General features: G+C 40.5%; 1 protein-coding gene across 2 annotated transcripts in view; it reads left to right on the forward strand.

Moving 5' to 3' along the window:
* Positions 1 to 18252, forward strand: part of LOC143684755 (putative adhesion G protein-coupled receptor F2P) — a 39855-nt gene that overhangs the window by 9413 nt on the left and 12190 nt on the right. For both annotated transcript variants that reach the window (XM_077162018.1, XM_077162017.1), the window contains exons 2-6: positions 7830 to 7931; positions 12755 to 12794; positions 13448 to 13599; positions 15484 to 15717; positions 16629 to 17990. In XM_077162018.1, coding sequence (XP_077018133.1) covers positions 7860 to 7931; positions 12755 to 12794; positions 13448 to 13599; positions 15484 to 15717; positions 16629 to 17990 — 1860 coding nt within the window. In that variant the 5' untranslated portion in view covers positions 7830 to 7859. The remainder of the gene's footprint in view (positions 1 to 7829; positions 7932 to 12754; positions 12795 to 13447; positions 13600 to 15483; positions 15718 to 16628; positions 17991 to 18252) is intronic.

Consider the following 18252-nt stretch of genomic DNA (forward strand, 5'->3'; position numbering starts at 1 on the left):
ACCTCAGTTGTAAAATTCTTGTTAGAGGAAGAAAAATAAAGAGGTTGCCACAGTTTGCTTCTCTCTAGATTTCTGAGGATTACTGAGATATCTGAAGGTTTTCTCTCTCAATAGTATGGCTAATGGGGGGAGGAAAGAAAGGGGGTAAAGTTTAGGAGCTGTGCTTTGCTAGTACATTCTGCTGCATCCATAATTTTCACTTTCTTTCTGGCAAACTTCTAAAATTTATTCCATTAAGTCCTGCCCTTTTTCTCTTTTGTTGCAGTTAGTGAAATTTTGTTTTTGTTTTTACTTTTTATTATTTTGTTGGTATTGGGTATAAAATTCTATGGTTTTTTTCCATTCAAACTTCTTAACTAAAAAATTCCACCACTATGGATGTGCATCTCACACATAGACTGTTTTGCTGACTGCTTTTCTTATTAATATTATAAAATTATAATATAATCCTACTGCTACCTCATACTAATACATTATTGAAACTCTTGCAAATATTGTTTTTTATGTTTATGTAATATTCTTTTATATAGACTTATCATAATACGCTATTCACGTTATTATGGCTTGACATCTATACTGTTTCCATAATCTTTTTTCATTGGTTAAATACAATTGCCATCATCAAACTTGCACAACGCATTTTTTGTTTTTCTTCTCTACTTCAGTTTAATTCTGTTTGATAGAGTCCCAGAAGGGTGTTAATGCCACAATAGTTTGGGCTCAAATGGTTATTTAGCATTCCTTTCCAAATTTTGATATTCTTACAGTTTCTTGAATTTACTCTGCCAGTTTCTGCCTGCCAGGGTCAATTCTCTCTTTGGATTGTGGTGGCTCATGAGGAAGGTGACTCTCAGGGCACACGTGAAGCAGGTGCCTGACAGAGACCCCATTGCATGTGTTCGTCTCTATTCCCATTTCAGGTGTGAGTAATCATCCATCGTTCAGCCTGTTTGAAACCGGCATAAAGAGGAAGGCATTCAACTTGAAAGAGGTTTAGAGAAATTGGCCAAGGCTCATGGAACCAGTGCAAATCACTTAATTTTTAAAATTTGGGCTTCTGTAGAAAAGTGAGGGCTTACCTAAATATACGGGCAGGTAGCTCTGTGGGAGTGGTTTGGGGTACGGGAAGTCATGCTTGCTTCCAAATATTTGGCCTACTCCCCACTGGAGAGGCTGCTTGTAGAAAACCCCTGTTAAAATGTACACTTAGCAGGGAAGACTATAACCCCAAAACCACCAATATTCATTTTCACATGACCGATGGCTAGCTTGCCTCACTGGTTAGCTGTTACTTCCTTTGCAGTCAGAGGTTTGAAAAAATTAGGCCCAAGAAAGGAACATCTTTATGTGGAAAAGTTTGGCCTGGCTTGAGAGCTTTGCCCAGGGAGGAGCTTTGTCCTGGGACCTTTCTCCTGAGGCAGCAGGGGGGGGTCACTCAGGGCGGTGAGTGTGAGAGACAAAATGCAGGATTCTTAACATAGAGCGAAGGGATTCAGAAGGCAATTATACTTAATTTGTAAATTTTTTTATGGTCATTTAATAATAGAAAAAAGAAGACCCAGAGAAGGAAATGTAACTGCCTCTGACTTTTCAAAAAGAGAAAAGCATAATGTATCAGTTGGAAACGTTTGTGGTTGCCAATGGCATATTATACTAACAGTACTTAAAATAAGTCTTGACTTGTCTTTTATTTCAAGATGTTCTGAGGAAGACAACTGTCCTTGCCTCAATTTAGTGACTTGATGGTGTTAGACTCACAATTTCTGTGATGTTCTTGACCTTTTGCTCATGCTGGTGGTCTCAGCATCAGAGACCACCAGCATGAGATGGCACGTGCTCTTCCAGATTCCAGGTAGAAGGAACGGGGAGAGAAAAAAGCAGTACGGGACAGTTCTAGTTTGTTTTATCGGCCTGAACTCCAACACATGGTCGCAAAGAAAGCTGGGAAGTAAGAGTCATTAATTCTTGCAACCTCTGGAGTGGAAAGAGGCAAACTTTCACCCTCATTTTCTTCACTCTTTCTCTCTCTATTTATATACATGTGTATATCCGATGAGCACAGGAGGGAGGACATACACAGTATGATGTAGTTAAGAGCCACTGAATCAGGAAGTTACAGGAACTCCAGTAACCTGGAGTGTGATCGTGGGAAAGCTTCTTACTATCTGGACTGTGATTTCCAATTTGGTAAAAAAAAAGAAAAAGGAAAATGATACCTTCTCTGCCTACCTCATTACTGTTAGTATGGTGGTAAAATTAATACTCTATATAAAATACTCTGAAAGAATTAAGCCTCATACAAAGATCATCAGTTTCTTATTTCAAAGAAGCTACAAGATATAGTGAAAAAAAGCACAGACCTGGGTTCAAATCCCAAATATGTCACTCACTAACCTTGAACTGGGCAACATCAATTTTTAGGCCCTTAATTTTGGGAAATCATGGCAGTCATTTCAGTCTTACAGAATTGCTGATTATTATTAAAAGAGCTAACGTTGATATGTGCCTGACACAGAGTAAACAGTAAAAAAAAATATTTATTTTGTTCTTCCCTTCCGTCATGCCAGCATTCGGGCAGAAGGGATCGGATTGGTCATGGACTAGAGGTAAAGCCATGGGGTGGGTAACGGCAGATGCTATGGCATCTTCCACTCCTGAGATCACCTGAACTGTGCACCCACAGTCTCTCTGGGAACCTCTACAGCACGTTGTGGAATCTTACTTCAAGCCTGCTTCATGACGAAACCTAATTATGCAAGCAGTGCCTCAGGCACTGGCTGCCAGGTGCTTATTACTGGTTGTGATTGTCGTGATTGCTATTCCAATCCTTTTTTTTTCCTCATCAAGATTGGAGTGTTCAAGTGGTGGAGTTTCTGTTCAACAACCTCGCATAAAATTGCTTTGTCCCTATCATGTGTGTGTGTGTGTGTGTGTTGGTGTGTGCATGCTTACATTAAGCAAATATTCCTCTCTGATGGGGCCATAATAGAGAACATGACCCAGCATGCAGATTGCATGTTTTCTTTCTGTCAGTTTTCTCTTTCATTCCTGAGCTGAGCCTGGGGCCAGCCAACCACGTGGACTCGAGGTGGAAGAATTCAACAGAGACAGGAGGTGAGAACGCACAGTTAAATCGTTAACAAAGGTGAGAATGGTGTTGTCGAATCTGGAACTCCCTGTCGTGTCTATTGGACCAGATTTGACTCCTAGAGCCAGAGCACCCAGCTGTAGGGAGCAAGCCCTTATCCAGGTCCCCAGCCCCTCAGTGGGGGCATTTCACAACCGATTTCCTGGAGGAGGTGAAGCAGCAAAGTGAGAGACGCCATCATGGTGGTGGCTGCTGAATTTCTAGCTATTAGGATATTGCTGGAAATGAGGGGCTCACCTTTTGTTTGTTGACTAAACAGATAATTAACATCTTAAGCACCTTCAGGTTTGGAGAGCAGACGACAGGGAACGGAATAGGAAAAGGTATTCTAGGTTCAATGGTTGGAAACGTTATCTCTACACATCTAGCCAGTGGGCTGGCATGCATTGCTATTCTTTTTTATTAGAAGGGAGGGGGACATGTCTTAATTTTTACTTAAAGAAAATTTTTAATGCTTTGTATTTGGCCTATTTTACTTTATTAGATTTCAGTACTAATGTAATTACTTCATGTTTTTTTTTTTTTTTTTTTTTTTTTTTAGAGAGGGAGGAAGGGAAGGAAAGACAGAGAGAAGGAAGGAAGGATGGAAGGAAGGAAGGGAGGAAGAAAGGGAAACATCTTTAAACATTTTCTTGTTTTATTATATTTTGTTTGTTTGTTTGTTTTTTACATGGGCTGGGGCCGGGAATCGAACCGGGGTCCTCCGGCATGGCAGGCAAGCACTCTTGCCCGCTGAGCCACCGCGGCCCGCCCCTTCATGTTTTTTGGGGGCGATTCCCAGGAGGGAAGTTTTTCCAAGTTGTGTATTTTTGGGTGATAAACTTTTTCTGAAATTTACATCTGGTGTGAATTTTTTGGCTTGCATTGTATGAGATCAACATTTTCAAATATTTGTGGGAGATGGAAGAGTTATACTCCAGCGACTCCTGCATTTCAGAAAGGTGTGGGCCTGACCAGGGGGAAGGAGGCCTGATGAGTTAGAGACCTTCAGGTTTCAAAAGAAAAAGAGACTCTAGGATGGGGTGGGTATCAAAAAATTAGATTCATGCTACTGCTAACAAATATGGATTAACGCCAACAAGTCTGGAGGAAAAATACCTAAGTCCAGATTAAAACGTGCCACTTTATAGAAGAGAAATCAGTGTTATAAATTAAATACAAAAAAATCACTTTATAAAGTTATTCTCCCAATTAAAAGAATTGACAAAAAGCTAAAAATGAAAGCCACACCATTGCTGAAATTTGGAGACAGAAAGTATTTTGGAGATGTGGTGTCAGAAATTCTATGACAAGGTAAGACCAGGTAGCAAAGGAGATGTGAGAAAATATTAGACCCCAGCATAGCAGCATAACTCTGAAAAAAGGACATAATGAAGTTCTCTTCCACATATTACACAAAGTGCTTATTTTATCATACACAGATACATAATTTTATTAGTAACCACAGAGCATTTTTGATAAAAACTAAAACTTAATTATATATGACAGTATATATTAACATCTAAAACAGATCTACAACACAATATACAAAGAAGAGTTTTTCAATATAAAACTAACAATTTTAAGCAACCAAAATAGTTTTCATCTTAATTTGTTAAACTCATCTAATCTTTCAACTTCCTTTTTAGTTTTTTAAACATCTACTTGAGTTTCTGGACTCAATATTGCTAACTCTATGAAAGTTTCTTGCCTTGCATCATTCTTTAAGTCATTGTTTATCAGTTCAGGTTGGAGCAAGAACATTTTGCATGGTGAGAATTTTAAAAAATAAAACGAACGCCGTTCAGAAAAATATACACTCATGTTCTTAAATTTTGGGAGAATTATGTGCACAAATGCATCAGTAGCTTTAATTTATTTTTGAACTTTGACAATATTAACCAAAGCAGTAATTGTATTGGTGATGTCTCTGACAGATCATGTTGAAAATTTTCTTACTAGAATTTTCATCCATGTGAATGACTTAGGTTAGAATAAAGGATGCAAGCATGGCTGTATTTACTTGAAATTATGTCTCCATCTAGTTTGCACTAAATAAACTTTAAAATGCTAAGCATCAAAGTGATTCCTTTGCTTAAAGAATTACAGAAGTTCAGGAAACTATTAAAACAAGACAAAATAGACAATGCAAAATATTTTCAATAATCATTATATTTCAGTGGACTTCCAGCTAGGTATTTCAATGCAAGAAACACGATTGAAAAATCAATTTTGCCTAGTCTTACAATAATGGAGTTGTCAGTTATAGAATTATTCATCATTGGGATAAAGACTTCTATATGATTACTAGGGCGACAGGCCGGACGCCTCCCCGCCTAGCGATGAATTAGCAGCGGGTTTTCCCAGGAGGTTGTGACCCCTTCGGACTCCCCAGTTTGCCCTCGTGCCCCCCCACGTCGTCGCGCGTCGTCCCCTGCCGGTCTCAGAATCATGGTGTCCTGGAAAGGGATTTACTTTATACTTACCCTGTTTTGGGGAAGCTTTTTTGGAAGCATTTTTATGCTGGGTCCCTTTTTACCTCTCATGTTTCTAAACCCATCTTGGTATCACTGGATCAACAGCCACCTTGTGGCAACTTGGCTCACTCTACCTGTGGCATTGCTGGAAACCATGTTTGGTGTAAAAGTGATTATAACGGGTGATGCATTTGTTCCTGGAGAAAGAAGTGTCATTATCATGAACCATCGGACGAGAATGGATTGGATGTTCCTGTGGAATTGTCTGATGAGATATAGCTATCTCTGACTGGAGAAAATCTGTCTCAAAGCCAGTCTCAAAAGTGTTCCTGGATTTGCCGAGAGAGAAACTGTGACTGTGTTCACCATGTGCCCTTCCACTTGAGAGAGAAACCCTGAACTTAATCAGCCTTCTTGAACCAAGGTATCCTTCACTGGATGCCTTAGATTGGACATTTCTATAGACTTGTTGTAATTGTGACATTTTCTCGGCCTTAGAACTGTACACTAGCAACTTAATAAATTCCCCTTTTTAAAAGCCATTCCATTTCTGGTATATTGCATTCTGGCAGCTAGCAAACCAGAGCAAATGGTTAGGAATTTAAACATGTTCATTGTATGAGAGTAGTAGGAATATTTTGGCATTGCATGTTAAAATGAAATTACCTGTCCCCTCCCCAACTTAAATATTAATGTGAAGTGGGCTTGGGGAATAGACTAAAAATATACTTAAACTAGTTCTTTATTTATGGGTCTATAAAGCAATCACTATATATTTTTTGACAACCTCATCTGTACTTGTTTGGTTTCCCTGTGTAATATTTCTCACTGAATTTTTTGCCATCTAAAACATGGCATGCTCCTTGTCTGTGAACTGAAATGTTATTTTTGAGAAATGCATTTTAGGACGAATTCAAAGGGCAGGCATTGTCCCTAGAGAACGCTAATAAGGGGGTTTCTGGTTGATTTACTAAGTGCGTTTGTGTTTTTCTGCCTTCATGTATGTAGTTTTGTCTTTTCCTTTGCCACTTGTGCCAGAAATCAGACCTAAGAGATTTGCCTTTATATCTTCTAATGGAGAAAGCCTTGCGCTCTTATGTACATGTTTTAATGTATGCACCCTGTAGGGATTTTTCCATGTATTATTCTGTAAATTTAATAATATCCAATATTTTGGGGTACTGTTGATGAACATAGCATACATGCTAAGTAAATAATAATGGTGATCCCTAAAAAAAAAAAAAAAGACTTCTATATATTTTTTCTATTTTTTTGTCAAATAGCAAGCATCAACCATTGTGATGCTCCCTGGCCTTTGTTGATGACATCCACGTCTTCTGAATCCTTTAATCTAAAACCAAAGAAGCATCAAATACCTTTCAAAGAGGATCCCACTTAGGAAGAAAAAAATATTAAAATTATTAAAATTTAATATTAAATAACTTATGTAAACCTTCTGTACAGCATAGATACAGATGCAGATTGTCAGCGAATGTATTCCCTCCCTCCTCTTCCTTCCCTCTCTTCATATTTTTCTCCTCCCCTCCCTTCCTTTCTCTTTTTCTCATCCCATTACTGAGTGCATTTGGCGCCCACTACAGGTCAGGCACTGTTCTAGGTGTTGGCGTTTAGTTTGAACATCATTTCTAGTAGAAATAATAATGGTCATGTCATACACAAGGTCGGTTTTGAAGGAATTGCTACTTGCCTGTGAAAGATGTAGTTCCAGTGTCAGGTGGGAATGAGGGATAATCGGTCGAGCTTGGTGCTTTTGTAGGCTGAGTGTGCACATAGGCACCTAGTTAGCTTTCAGTAGCCACCCACACATTTCTTAGCCCTGCCTAACCTGGAGAGTGGACCATGATTCCTGCAGCCCAAACATGGCAGGTGAGATGAAACACTGCGAGGAGCTTTCTCTGGAGGGATTTCCATGATGGGGGTCATGGGTGAATGACAGCCGAGGGCTGGAGGAGGAAATATTTTCAGCAGTTGCCTGCACCTCACAGTGAGGACTTAACCTCGCATCTGTAGCCTCATGGTGAGGTCTGTGGGAGACTGATTCCTGATAGCCAGGGGCCACAGGGGCCCCTCCAAAGCATAGCAGTCTGAGCAAACAGCACTGAGGACAGAGCCCAGGCTCACGGGGCTGACTGGGTCCGGAGTGCCATGGAACGATATTAAAGCTTCAGATAGGAGTTTTGACTCTCTAATTTTCTTTTTTATAGAAGCAAGACAAGTCAGCTGTGTGGAAAACAATGACTCAGATGCTTTTATTGTACTGCTTGGTGTTTCTCTTACTCACAGAGTCCTGCAGGACATTGTCCAAGGTAAGAAAAGGGGAAAGAGTGGAGGATGACTTGGTGGGGAGAGCACATGGAAAATAAAACCATCCGTTAACCAACTCTCGGTTATCTGAGCTGAGGTGTAGGAAGAAGATGATGATGGGGTGACTGGTCCAGCAGAAGAAACTGCATCTACATGTAACTGGAATCCCATTTTAAATAATAGTTAGACATTTCTTTCCCATCAGCCTTTTCTGTGAGTTCCTGAGATGCAGTGAGTGTCTCTTGCTTTCAAACAGGGCAGTGCCTTTCCTGAGACTATGTGAGAGTGTATAGGGACTGGAGGATTGTCACTTGACTGGGAGGTACTCATGTCATTTAGTGGGCAGGGCCTAGGAATGGAGGGTTGTTCCTCCCCAAGTAACAAAACCACCTCCTCTGGGTAATCTGGTAGTGAACTTCATGGATGTGCTAGAAAGAGCCATGAGCAGCTCACAGCTTAATCAAGGTCTAACAGCAATGTACTATTTATAAAATTTTGTGGGGCAGAGTGTCATGGCTCATTCTGGAATATTTTTTTCTTATATCATAAATCATTTTAATTTCCCTATTAGTACTTATTTGAAACAAGGTGTGGAAGATCATAAGAGAGAACACAAAAAGATTTTGAGCTTCTTAGGAAAAGAGTACTATTCGACCACTTTTGACCATAAAATATGGAAGGGAGCTTTGAGATCAACTGTTGAAGCCTCACTTTTGAATTTTTTGGGGGGGGGAAACTGAGGCCCACAGTGGAATGTGATTTGCTTGAGTTTGCATACCTATTTGGCCACAGGGCTAAGGCCAGAACCCTTGTTTTCAAATTCTCAGTTTCTTGCTCTTCCCATTTTGGGTGTGTCTCCTTAGGAACGAATGACTTTGGAAGCTCTTTTCAGGGGTTTTCCAAATATTTGCTTTGCCCTCTAAGTGGTTTGCTGCAGTTTGGGCATCTGCTTCATGGATCCCCTCCCTCCCCTAATACTCAGCCAGGACCTGCTTTCCAGAAGAGGTTAGAGATGTCTTCAGAAAGACCTATTCCTTGAGGCATTCTAACCCCACCCCTCGGTAGTATTTCCTCCCTTCATCACATTTCCTCATCCACATTTTCCCACAAGACAGAACGTGGAGAGTAGACAGAGAAGCACGGAAGAATGTGTTTGTTTTCCCTTGATTATTTGGGATCACTTTACAAGACATCTTCCATCCTTTTCCTTCCATTATTTGAGTTACTAGTTGCTGAGCTGCTGGATGCTGCCTCTCCCTGACCTGCCTACTCACCCAGGCAGCTCAGCAGGTTTAGCATGTTGCAGATTTACAATGCTTTCTTCAGAGTACTAGTTTGAGAATTATTGTTATCTAAAGCAAAAAATGGTCCACGTCAGATGCTGCCCTAGAAATGAAGTGATCAAAAGGAGTCTTACATGGGAATACTTTCACAGATTAGCTAGGATGAAGTGAATCAGGTCCTTCATTTAAGAAGGGAGAGCTTCCATAACTCCTTATGAACAACATACTGTGGCCTACCCACATGTCTAATTAATACAATGTTGCTTCATTGCAGTCTGTTTAATGGGCCAAGTATCATACAGAGATGTTGACATCTAAGTGCATTTATCATGGGGTATTGTAGATGATGGTCCTAGCCAAATGGGTTTTGGGATGTACTTTCACACGTTCTTCTCTGCCTTCTGGCTTGGTGGAAAGAGTATTATTCTAGGAGTTAGGGAAGTTGAAATCTAGTTCCAGCTATGAGACGAACACCCTACGTGACATTGAACAAGTCACCTCATCTATCAAAGCCTCAATTTCCTCATCTGTAAAATAAGGGGTTTGGAGATTGAGCAATTGATAAGGTCTTCCAAAACTATAAAAATATCATTTTAGCATTCTTGTTTGGTGGAAGAACTTTAACTTTTCCACTTATATAATAAGCCTCAATTCTCTTGACTGTAAAATGAGAAGTCTTCTTCAATCAGTAATTTCAAGGAATTCTGTTCTATGAATCTTCAGTGAAACCCCCTTGACTTTGAGCAGACCCCAAATGTTCAATTTCGATTCTCTGTGAGTTCTCATTTAGCAGAGAACAGGGATGGTTCAGTTTAGTTTCTTGATGACATAGAGAAAAACAATATTGTGAAAAAGAAGGAACATGAACCCCAAATGTTGGCCACACATTTGGAACACTGAATTTCCCATTTCTTCCCCAGTGACTCTAGAATGCAAGGAATAATACCAGAGCTCTACCTTGCCACTAGAGGGCTCTCTTCTAGTGAAGAGAGGAAACCAAGGAACTTTCAGTCTCTTTCTCCCCCTCCCTCCGTCTCATTTTCTCTACACACATGCACACACACACACATACACACATACACACATGCACACATGTGTGAAAATGCAACACAATGAACTATATTTTGGGGAGATATAAAGAAGCATGATACACAGTTCTTGTGCTCAAGGAACTTAAAATTTAATTGGGAAGATACTGTGCATATATAAAAATTATTAGATAGCAAGACAGCAAGTCAGTTGAATGTATGTTAAGTACTGAATGAGTGCTATGGTGATATGAATATTAAATCCTACAGGTGCCACAGAGAAAAAGGTGTGCCATATAGAATTGGATCAGGGAAGGTTTCTTGGGAAAAGTCAACTTGAGATGTATATGTAATAGACATTAAGTCCACATTCAGAGAATAATAACAATAACTAAATCTTATATAATACTTACAATATTCCAGGATCTAAGCAAAGTGTTTTCCATAGATTATATCATGTATTCCTCATAAAGACCCTCTGAGGTAAGTGTCATATAATTATAGTATTATAGTTCCTAGCCTATTCTGCTGGCTTGCAATGATGTATGGACCCTAGAAAAGCCATGTTTTAATCCTAACCCCATTTTGTAAAGGCAGCTATTTCTTCTAACTCCTATTCAGTATTGTATGTTTGAAACTGATTAGATCACCACCCTAGAGATGTGATTTAATCAAGAGTGGTTGTTAAACTGGATTAGGTAGAGGCGTCTCTCCACCCATTTGGGTGGGTCTTGATTAATTTCTGAAGTCCTATAAAAGAAGAAACATTTTGGAGAAAGCTAGAGATTCGGAGAGAGCAGAGAATGCTGCAGCACCATGAAGCAGAGAGTCCACGAGCCAGTGACCTTTAGAGATGAAGAAGGAAAATGCCTCCAGAGGAGCTTCATGAAACTGGAAGCCAGGAGAGAAAGCTAGCAGATGATGCTATGTTCGCCATGTGCCCTTCCAGCTGAGAGAGAAGCCCTGACTGTGTTCACCATGTGCCTTCTCACTTGAGAGAGAAATCCTGAACTTCATTGACCTTCTTGAACCTAGGTACCTTTCCCTGGATGCCTTTGATTGTATTTTTATAGACTTGTTATAATTGGGACATTTTCTTGGCCTTAGAACTATAAACAAGGAACTTATTAAATTCCTCTTTTTTAAAGCCATTCCATTGTTGGTATATTGCATTCCAGCAGCTAGCAAACTAGAACACCTATTTTACAGATGAGGAAACTGAAGCTTAGAGAAACTAACTTTCCCAAGCAATCAGCTGATGGTGCTGAGACTTCAACTCAGACCTTCTGTACCCAGGATACATGCTTTTAACTACTTGTGACATTGCCTTTCAGTGAATAGTGAGGTGTGCTATGGATGAGTGGAATACAGAGGGAGTTCCAGTTGGGAGAGATGGATATGCTCATGGTAGAGGAGCCAGATTTTGGGGGAGCTTTCTTAAAGGAAAAGAATACAAAATATGAAATTAAGTGAAAAATGAATCTGTACTAAAAATGAGAAAAGAAATTGTGACAATCTCAAATTAAGAAATGCTGAATCATATTACAAATTCAGAAAAAATTACAGTGTTTTTATTAATAAGCTTTCTTACATACATCTATATATTTTTTTCTTCTTACTGGTGGCAATGTTTTTTATCATCTTGTATGACAATGGTTTTGCAATATATTTTTGTAGAACAAGAATCAAAAGATTATTGTCTTTCTTCTTGCATTATTGGTTGCATTTTTTTATTATTTCTAGTTTATAAAAGCATTTCTCAGCTTCTCAAACCATTTAATATTAATATCATGTAAATATGTAGGACTGCTGTCAAATTTGGGAAAACCTATGACAACTTTCATTTATATATGAGCTATGAGGTATCAGGACACTTGGAATTTTACTGTGCTGCAACTAGTTATAAGTACTCTTAGGACTAATGCCACCTTTGTGTCAATGCCCTTATGGTAATGTAGAAGTAAGTGTAAATTATATCCTATTAAGTCTAAACCAAATGTATCCCTAACTCAGCTTCTAGTTGTCCAGATCCCATAAATAGCTGCCACCTCTCTAGTACTAAATGAGGGAAAGTATGAAGGAGAGGAAGTTGGGATGGCAAAACAAACAAACAAAAAAGGCAGTTAAGATATTTTACTTTTGAACATTAAATAAAATATGCAATCATGTGAACACATGGCTAGACCCTCTTCCAAGAGTAAGAAGGGGCTCATATAAGTAAGGGACTCTGAAATAAAGCTTCTTTAATTTCTCAGTACAACCACCTCTGCTCATGATGTATTTCCCAGACACATGCAGACCATTATTAGTGGAATGGAGGAGAGCAGTGGGACAGAAAGCTGTTGAGGCTGAAGGGAAATATAATCCTTGTGACATACTTCCTGGTCCCAGCTTTTGGTGGCCTTCCTGGCATTGTAGCTGAATCAGACATGGGTGCAATCTGTGACTCAAATGAACCATTGGGCTGGTATGTCAAGAATTGATTTTGACCTGAATTTGATTTTCCCTTTTTAGGCTGTCAGCAAAAGCAAGCAGGAGTCTTCCAGGCCACACGGTATGTTGGCAGTGGTTACTGATCAAATTGAGGTCTTGCCATTCATCCTTCAGGTTGGCCATTCTCCAGCCCTCTCATATCATGGCAGAGGGCCGTCCTTGAGGGCGTGCACTTGGACTGTTTTAGTTTTCCTCATATTAAATTGTCCCTTTCCCGCTCCTGCCAGCACTCTCTGCCCCATCCCGGTCCAGGTTCTTTGCCATAGATCTTTGAATTGAATTAACTCAAACTGGGCCAGAAGCTAGAACAGGTCTGTGAGAAATTGTTGATTTTTTTAAACTAGTAATTGACATTTCTCATTTTAAAGTTCCAGAGCTGGAAAGTTCTTAGAGAACATCAGGTACGGTGGCTTCAAAATGTGTTCTGGAATCTCTGGGGGTTTGAGGATGTGTTTAGGGGTTGCCGTGGGATGTGTGAGCGACTCGGTAGACTGATTCCAGTTTATTCATTGGAGTTCAGGATAAGATTGTGCCAGAAAAAATAGGATTTGGTTGCCAAGAAAGTCTGATAACCTTTAATCTACTTCAGTCCCCCCTGACCTCACAAAAAGCACTGTATCTGGTGCCTGCAGGATTTAGTTGCCTTCAATGTCAGGACCCCACTGCCCAGAGCCCTGACCTCTTAACTGATGCTGATCCCTTTCGTTTCCCTAGATGTATGTGAAGGTCTCTGCGTGGACAATTCCCATTGCAGTCAAACTTGCCCTCCCGACACTCAAGGAAATGTGGGGTTTTTATGCAGGAAGAAGAAATGGCACAAAATCACTGATACCTGCCAAACCCTTAATGCCTTCAACATCTTTGAGGTATTATCTGTTCTCTCACAGTCTGAATTCTAATGTGGACTCTATGAGGAAAGTAAAGCCCCAAATTTGCAATTCATATTGCCCTCAATTAGAGAAAGCGCTTGGGGCAGGGCAGCACACCTGTGTTTGTCAATATATAAACACCAGCCCATTGTGTTTTAAACAATGGACAGCTGAAAGTTTGTATTGAGGGCCCATCGCCCACCCCCCTGCCCCCACTTTGATGATATGAGGAAAACTGTCCTCTAGGTTAGAGCTAGAGAGTTTCCTGGGATTGTCCCGATCATTATCCTCTCTCAGCCCTTTTAATACTCCAAAGCCTTGGTACTCAGGTTTCTTCAGTGTTTAGCAGCGTGGAGAGTTCTCTGAGAACTTGTTAGACAAGTAGAGTTTGGGTCCCACCCCACACTTGCTGAATCAGAATCCAAATCAGGATATTTTATCAAGACCCCAGGTGATTCCTGGGATGAAACTCACATATTTCTGCAAATGCTTAAGTAACAGTATATTTCTGAACCAATTCTAATAAAAAGAAATAAACTTAGGTCAAATGCTTTTGTTCTTTTGTTTCTTTGCCCCCTTTTCCAGTAAGGACTTTTCCTTTCAAATAGTTGACATCTTGTTTCCTTCAGAAACAAGGTAATGCTGTGCAGTTGCGTTGTTTTTGTGCTAGGAACATTCCAATCCCCTGTTTGGGGCTTGGCCAGGATGAGCGCTAGTGGTAGCCATTCCAGAAGTTCCTGATCAGACTTCATAAGGCTGCCCACGCCAGGGTGTCTGACCTCACATTTAGAAGGCTGAGGGCAGAAATACACATGGAAGCCCACATGCCACGTCTTAGTATTTAAATGTTTTAAATCAAGCTCAGAAACTGCTAAATTAAAATCCATCTGCCTTCAGTCCCAGACTCTGACAGATGCTCCTTGTCCACTTCCCAGGCCTAGGAGTAAGCGCACCGATGACGTGATCCATTCTTGGTAGGACAGACTTAGGGAAGAAGCCCGCATGGCCCTGGAAGAGGGCTTGTGGTTGCTGGGCAGGGAATTCAGGTGTCTAGAATCTGGATCATGGGTTCTGGGTGGACCTATCTTCTTGGCCCTTGGACTCCTCACCTGATATGAAGGATGAAGGGGCAGTTGAAAGGGGACCAAAGAGGAGTCTTCTGATGCAAGGGTCAGCAAACTTTTTGTGTAAAGGGCCAGAGAGTAAATATTTTAGGCTTTGTGGGACGTATGGTTTCTTTTACAAGTACTCAACTCTGCAGTTATAATGTAGAAGCAGTCACAGACAATGTGTAAATGAATGAGCTGGCTGTGTTCCAGTAAACCTTTATTTACGAAAATAGTTGGTCAGCTTGGGGCTATAGTTTGCCACTCCTGCTCTAAAGTATGAGACATAGAGGCTGAATCTATGGGAGATATTGTCTATCACTATTTTTGGTCATTCTTCTCTCCCAGTGTTCTAGTCAATTAGTCCAAATATAGTTCAGACTTCCTTTCTTTTTTTTAAAAAATATATGCTCATGTCTTATGCTTTGTACCTTGAGATACAGTAAATGCAAGCTTAAATGGGACTAGTATTTTATACACATACACACATACAGTTTGTGTACACAGTAGGGATTTGAAATGGTATGTTAAAGGTAATATTTGCTATTTTTTAGGGAGTGGGGTTAAGAGGTAGGCAATTGGGAATTTGGGAATTTCCCTTTTTGGTTTATATATGTTGATATGGGTCATGTTATTTAATAGTAGATGTGACTGAAAATGTAAAATAGAAACACATAAAGCAATATTCAATTGTGCAATGAGGCTGTCCTAATTTTTTTTTTTACATTTAAAACAAAAATAACAATGAAATGTCTCTCTTTTTGCCATTCCATAGATGGATTCACATTTAGTCCAATCACTTGGAGAAAGTACAAAAACAGAGGACTGTGATGATCAGGCTGAGACCATTACAGATATTTTGATGCAAAGGTGTCCAAAAGATTTGTCTTGTGTAATTAAAAATATTCAGCAGTCTCCCAGGATACCGGGAAACATTGCCGTCATTGTGCAGCTCTTACACAACATATCAACAGCACTATTGACAGAAGTCGATGAGGCAAAGATGCAGGTGAGTGGCTCTGAATATTTAGTAGAGTATCATTTCAGTGAAAAGTGTCTTAATATTTCAACATTTTAGTTGGAATTTTCTGTGTGCTTCTTGGAGGCTGGAGACCGTGTCTTTCACCTCAGTATTGTCGATGCCACATAGCAAGTATTCAATAAATCATAGTTGAAGGAAGAATGAATAAATGAATGGAGTAAGTGAGCACATTCAATCACACACATTAGAGAGAGCACTTATACTTTGGTGGACATTAGAATGTGCTTTTCCAATGTATATTTCGATTACTGAAAACCTCTGAGAACCGTTCTTGGTTCTGCAGAGAGAAAGACTTATTTCTTACTTTAATTTGTGAGTTAGAACAGATTGCCAAAGTGGAAAATAATCGACTGCAAAGAGAACAGCTATGCAGAACTGGTGTAGAAACATGAAATGGAACTGGGCCCTTTTCTTTTGTTTTGTTATCTTCAAAGCAGAACATAGTGGAACGCAGACTCAGCATCTGTGTTCCTGTATGGTGTCCTGTACATAGATGGGATTTAAAAAATGCTAACTGCATGATAGATACACTGACCAGGATAAGAAATTTGTTAGTTTCACCCAGGTGTGAAGTAGAACTGATGATGGCAATGAGCATGGTGGAGGCGGCCCACTTGCTTGTCTCAAGGAAGGCATTGCAGAAAGGGGAGGAGGGCACATAGCTGTATTCTCTAACTCCAACATCCATGTGCATGGAGTCACCTGGGGACCTCATTAAAATGATCATTCTGATGGAATGGGGCCTGGGGTTCTGCATCTCTAGGAAGTCCCCAACAGCCTGTGATGCTGTTTGGAGAACCACACATTGTAAGTTAATCTCCACTGTACAAGCAGATTCAGAAAGTGGCTCATTACTAATGCTTTTTCTTCATTGGCAGAGTTATAGCATCATGGCCAACCACATTCTCAACAGCAAAAGCATCTCAAACTGGACCTTCATCCCTGAAAGAAACAGCAGCTATGTCCTGTTGCACTCAGTCAATTCCTTTGTAAGAAAGCTATTTATAAATAAACATCCCATTAACATATCAGATGCCTTCATTCACACCATGGGTGCCACCTTATCCAGAGACAACAATGGAAAGAATTTCACTTTTTCAATGAGAGTCAATGACAGCAGCAATGAAGTCAAAGGGAAGGTGTTGATCACTAGAGATGAGCTTCAGAGGGTGCTTTCCCCTTCTCAGGTTGTCAGCGTTGCATTCCCAACTCTTGGGGCCATCTTGGAAACCAGTCTTTTTGAAAGCATCCCTGTGAATGGGCTTGTCCTGTCTGTCATTTTGCCCAAGGAACTTCAAAGTGTCTCACTGATTTTTGAAAAGATCAACAAGTCAGAGGAGAGGAGGACACAGTGTGTTGGCTGGCACTCCTTGGAGAGCAGATGGGACCAGAAGGTCTGTAAAATGATTCAAGAAGATTCCCAGCAAGCTCTTTGCAAATGTAGGCCAAGCAAGCTGTTTACTTCTTTCTCAATTCTTATGTCACCCCACACCTTGGAGAGCCCGATCCTGATTTACATCACATATGTAGGCCTGGGCATTTCAATTTGCAGCTTGATCCTTTGCTTATCTATTGAGGCTTTAGTCTGGGGCCAAGTGACAAAGACAGAGATCTCGTATTTACGCCATGTGTGCATTGTCAACGTTGCGGCTGCCTTGCTGATGGCCGATGTGTGGTTCATACTGACTTCCTTGCTTAGTGGTCCAGTGACACACCATAATGGATGTGTGGCAGCAACATTTTTCGTTCATTTCTTTTATCTTTCTGTGTTTTTCTGGATGTTTGCCAAGGCACTCCTTATCCTTTATGGAATTCTGGTTGTTTTCCATACACTGCCCAAGTCAGTCTTGATGGCATGTCTCTTTTCAGTGGGATATGGGTGCCCTTTGGTCATTGCTGTTATCACAGTTGCTGCCACTGAGCCTGGCAAGGGTTACTTGCGGCCCGAGGCCTGCTGGCTCAACTGGGGCATGACCAAGGCTCTCCTGGCCTTTGTGGTCCCAGCCCTGGCCATTGTGGTGGTAAACCTGATCACAGTCGCACTGGTGATTGCCAAGACCCAGAGAGCCTCCATCGGCAGTTCCATGTTCCAGGAAGTGAGAGCCATTGTACGAATCAGTAAGAACATCGCCATCCTCACACCACTGCTGGGGCTGACCTGGGGATTTGGAATAGCCACAGTCATCGATGGTAGCTCCCTGGCCTTCCACATTCTCTTCTCCTTGCTTAATGCTTTTCAGGTAAGCCCAGATGCTTCTGAAAAGTTCACTGTGAGCGAATTCATGAAGAGTTTTCATGATAGGATGATACTGGCATTTGACTGGCAAAGTCAATGGCTTTGTAAGAACACATTGAATAAGGCAATAAGCTTTAGTTCCAGAATGTCCTGGATTCGAATCCTGACACTTTAATTTACTAAAGTGTAACATGATCTTGGGATATCTGGCTAACCTTTCTAAGCCATATTTTCCTCACTTATACAACGAGTATAATACTGCCTAC

The sequence above is a fragment of the Tamandua tetradactyla genome, chromosome 5, assembly GCF_023851605.1.
Source record: "Tamandua tetradactyla isolate mTamTet1 chromosome 5, mTamTet1.pri, whole genome shotgun sequence".
Lineage (NCBI taxonomy): Eukaryota > Metazoa > Chordata > Mammalia > Pilosa > Myrmecophagidae > Tamandua > Tamandua tetradactyla.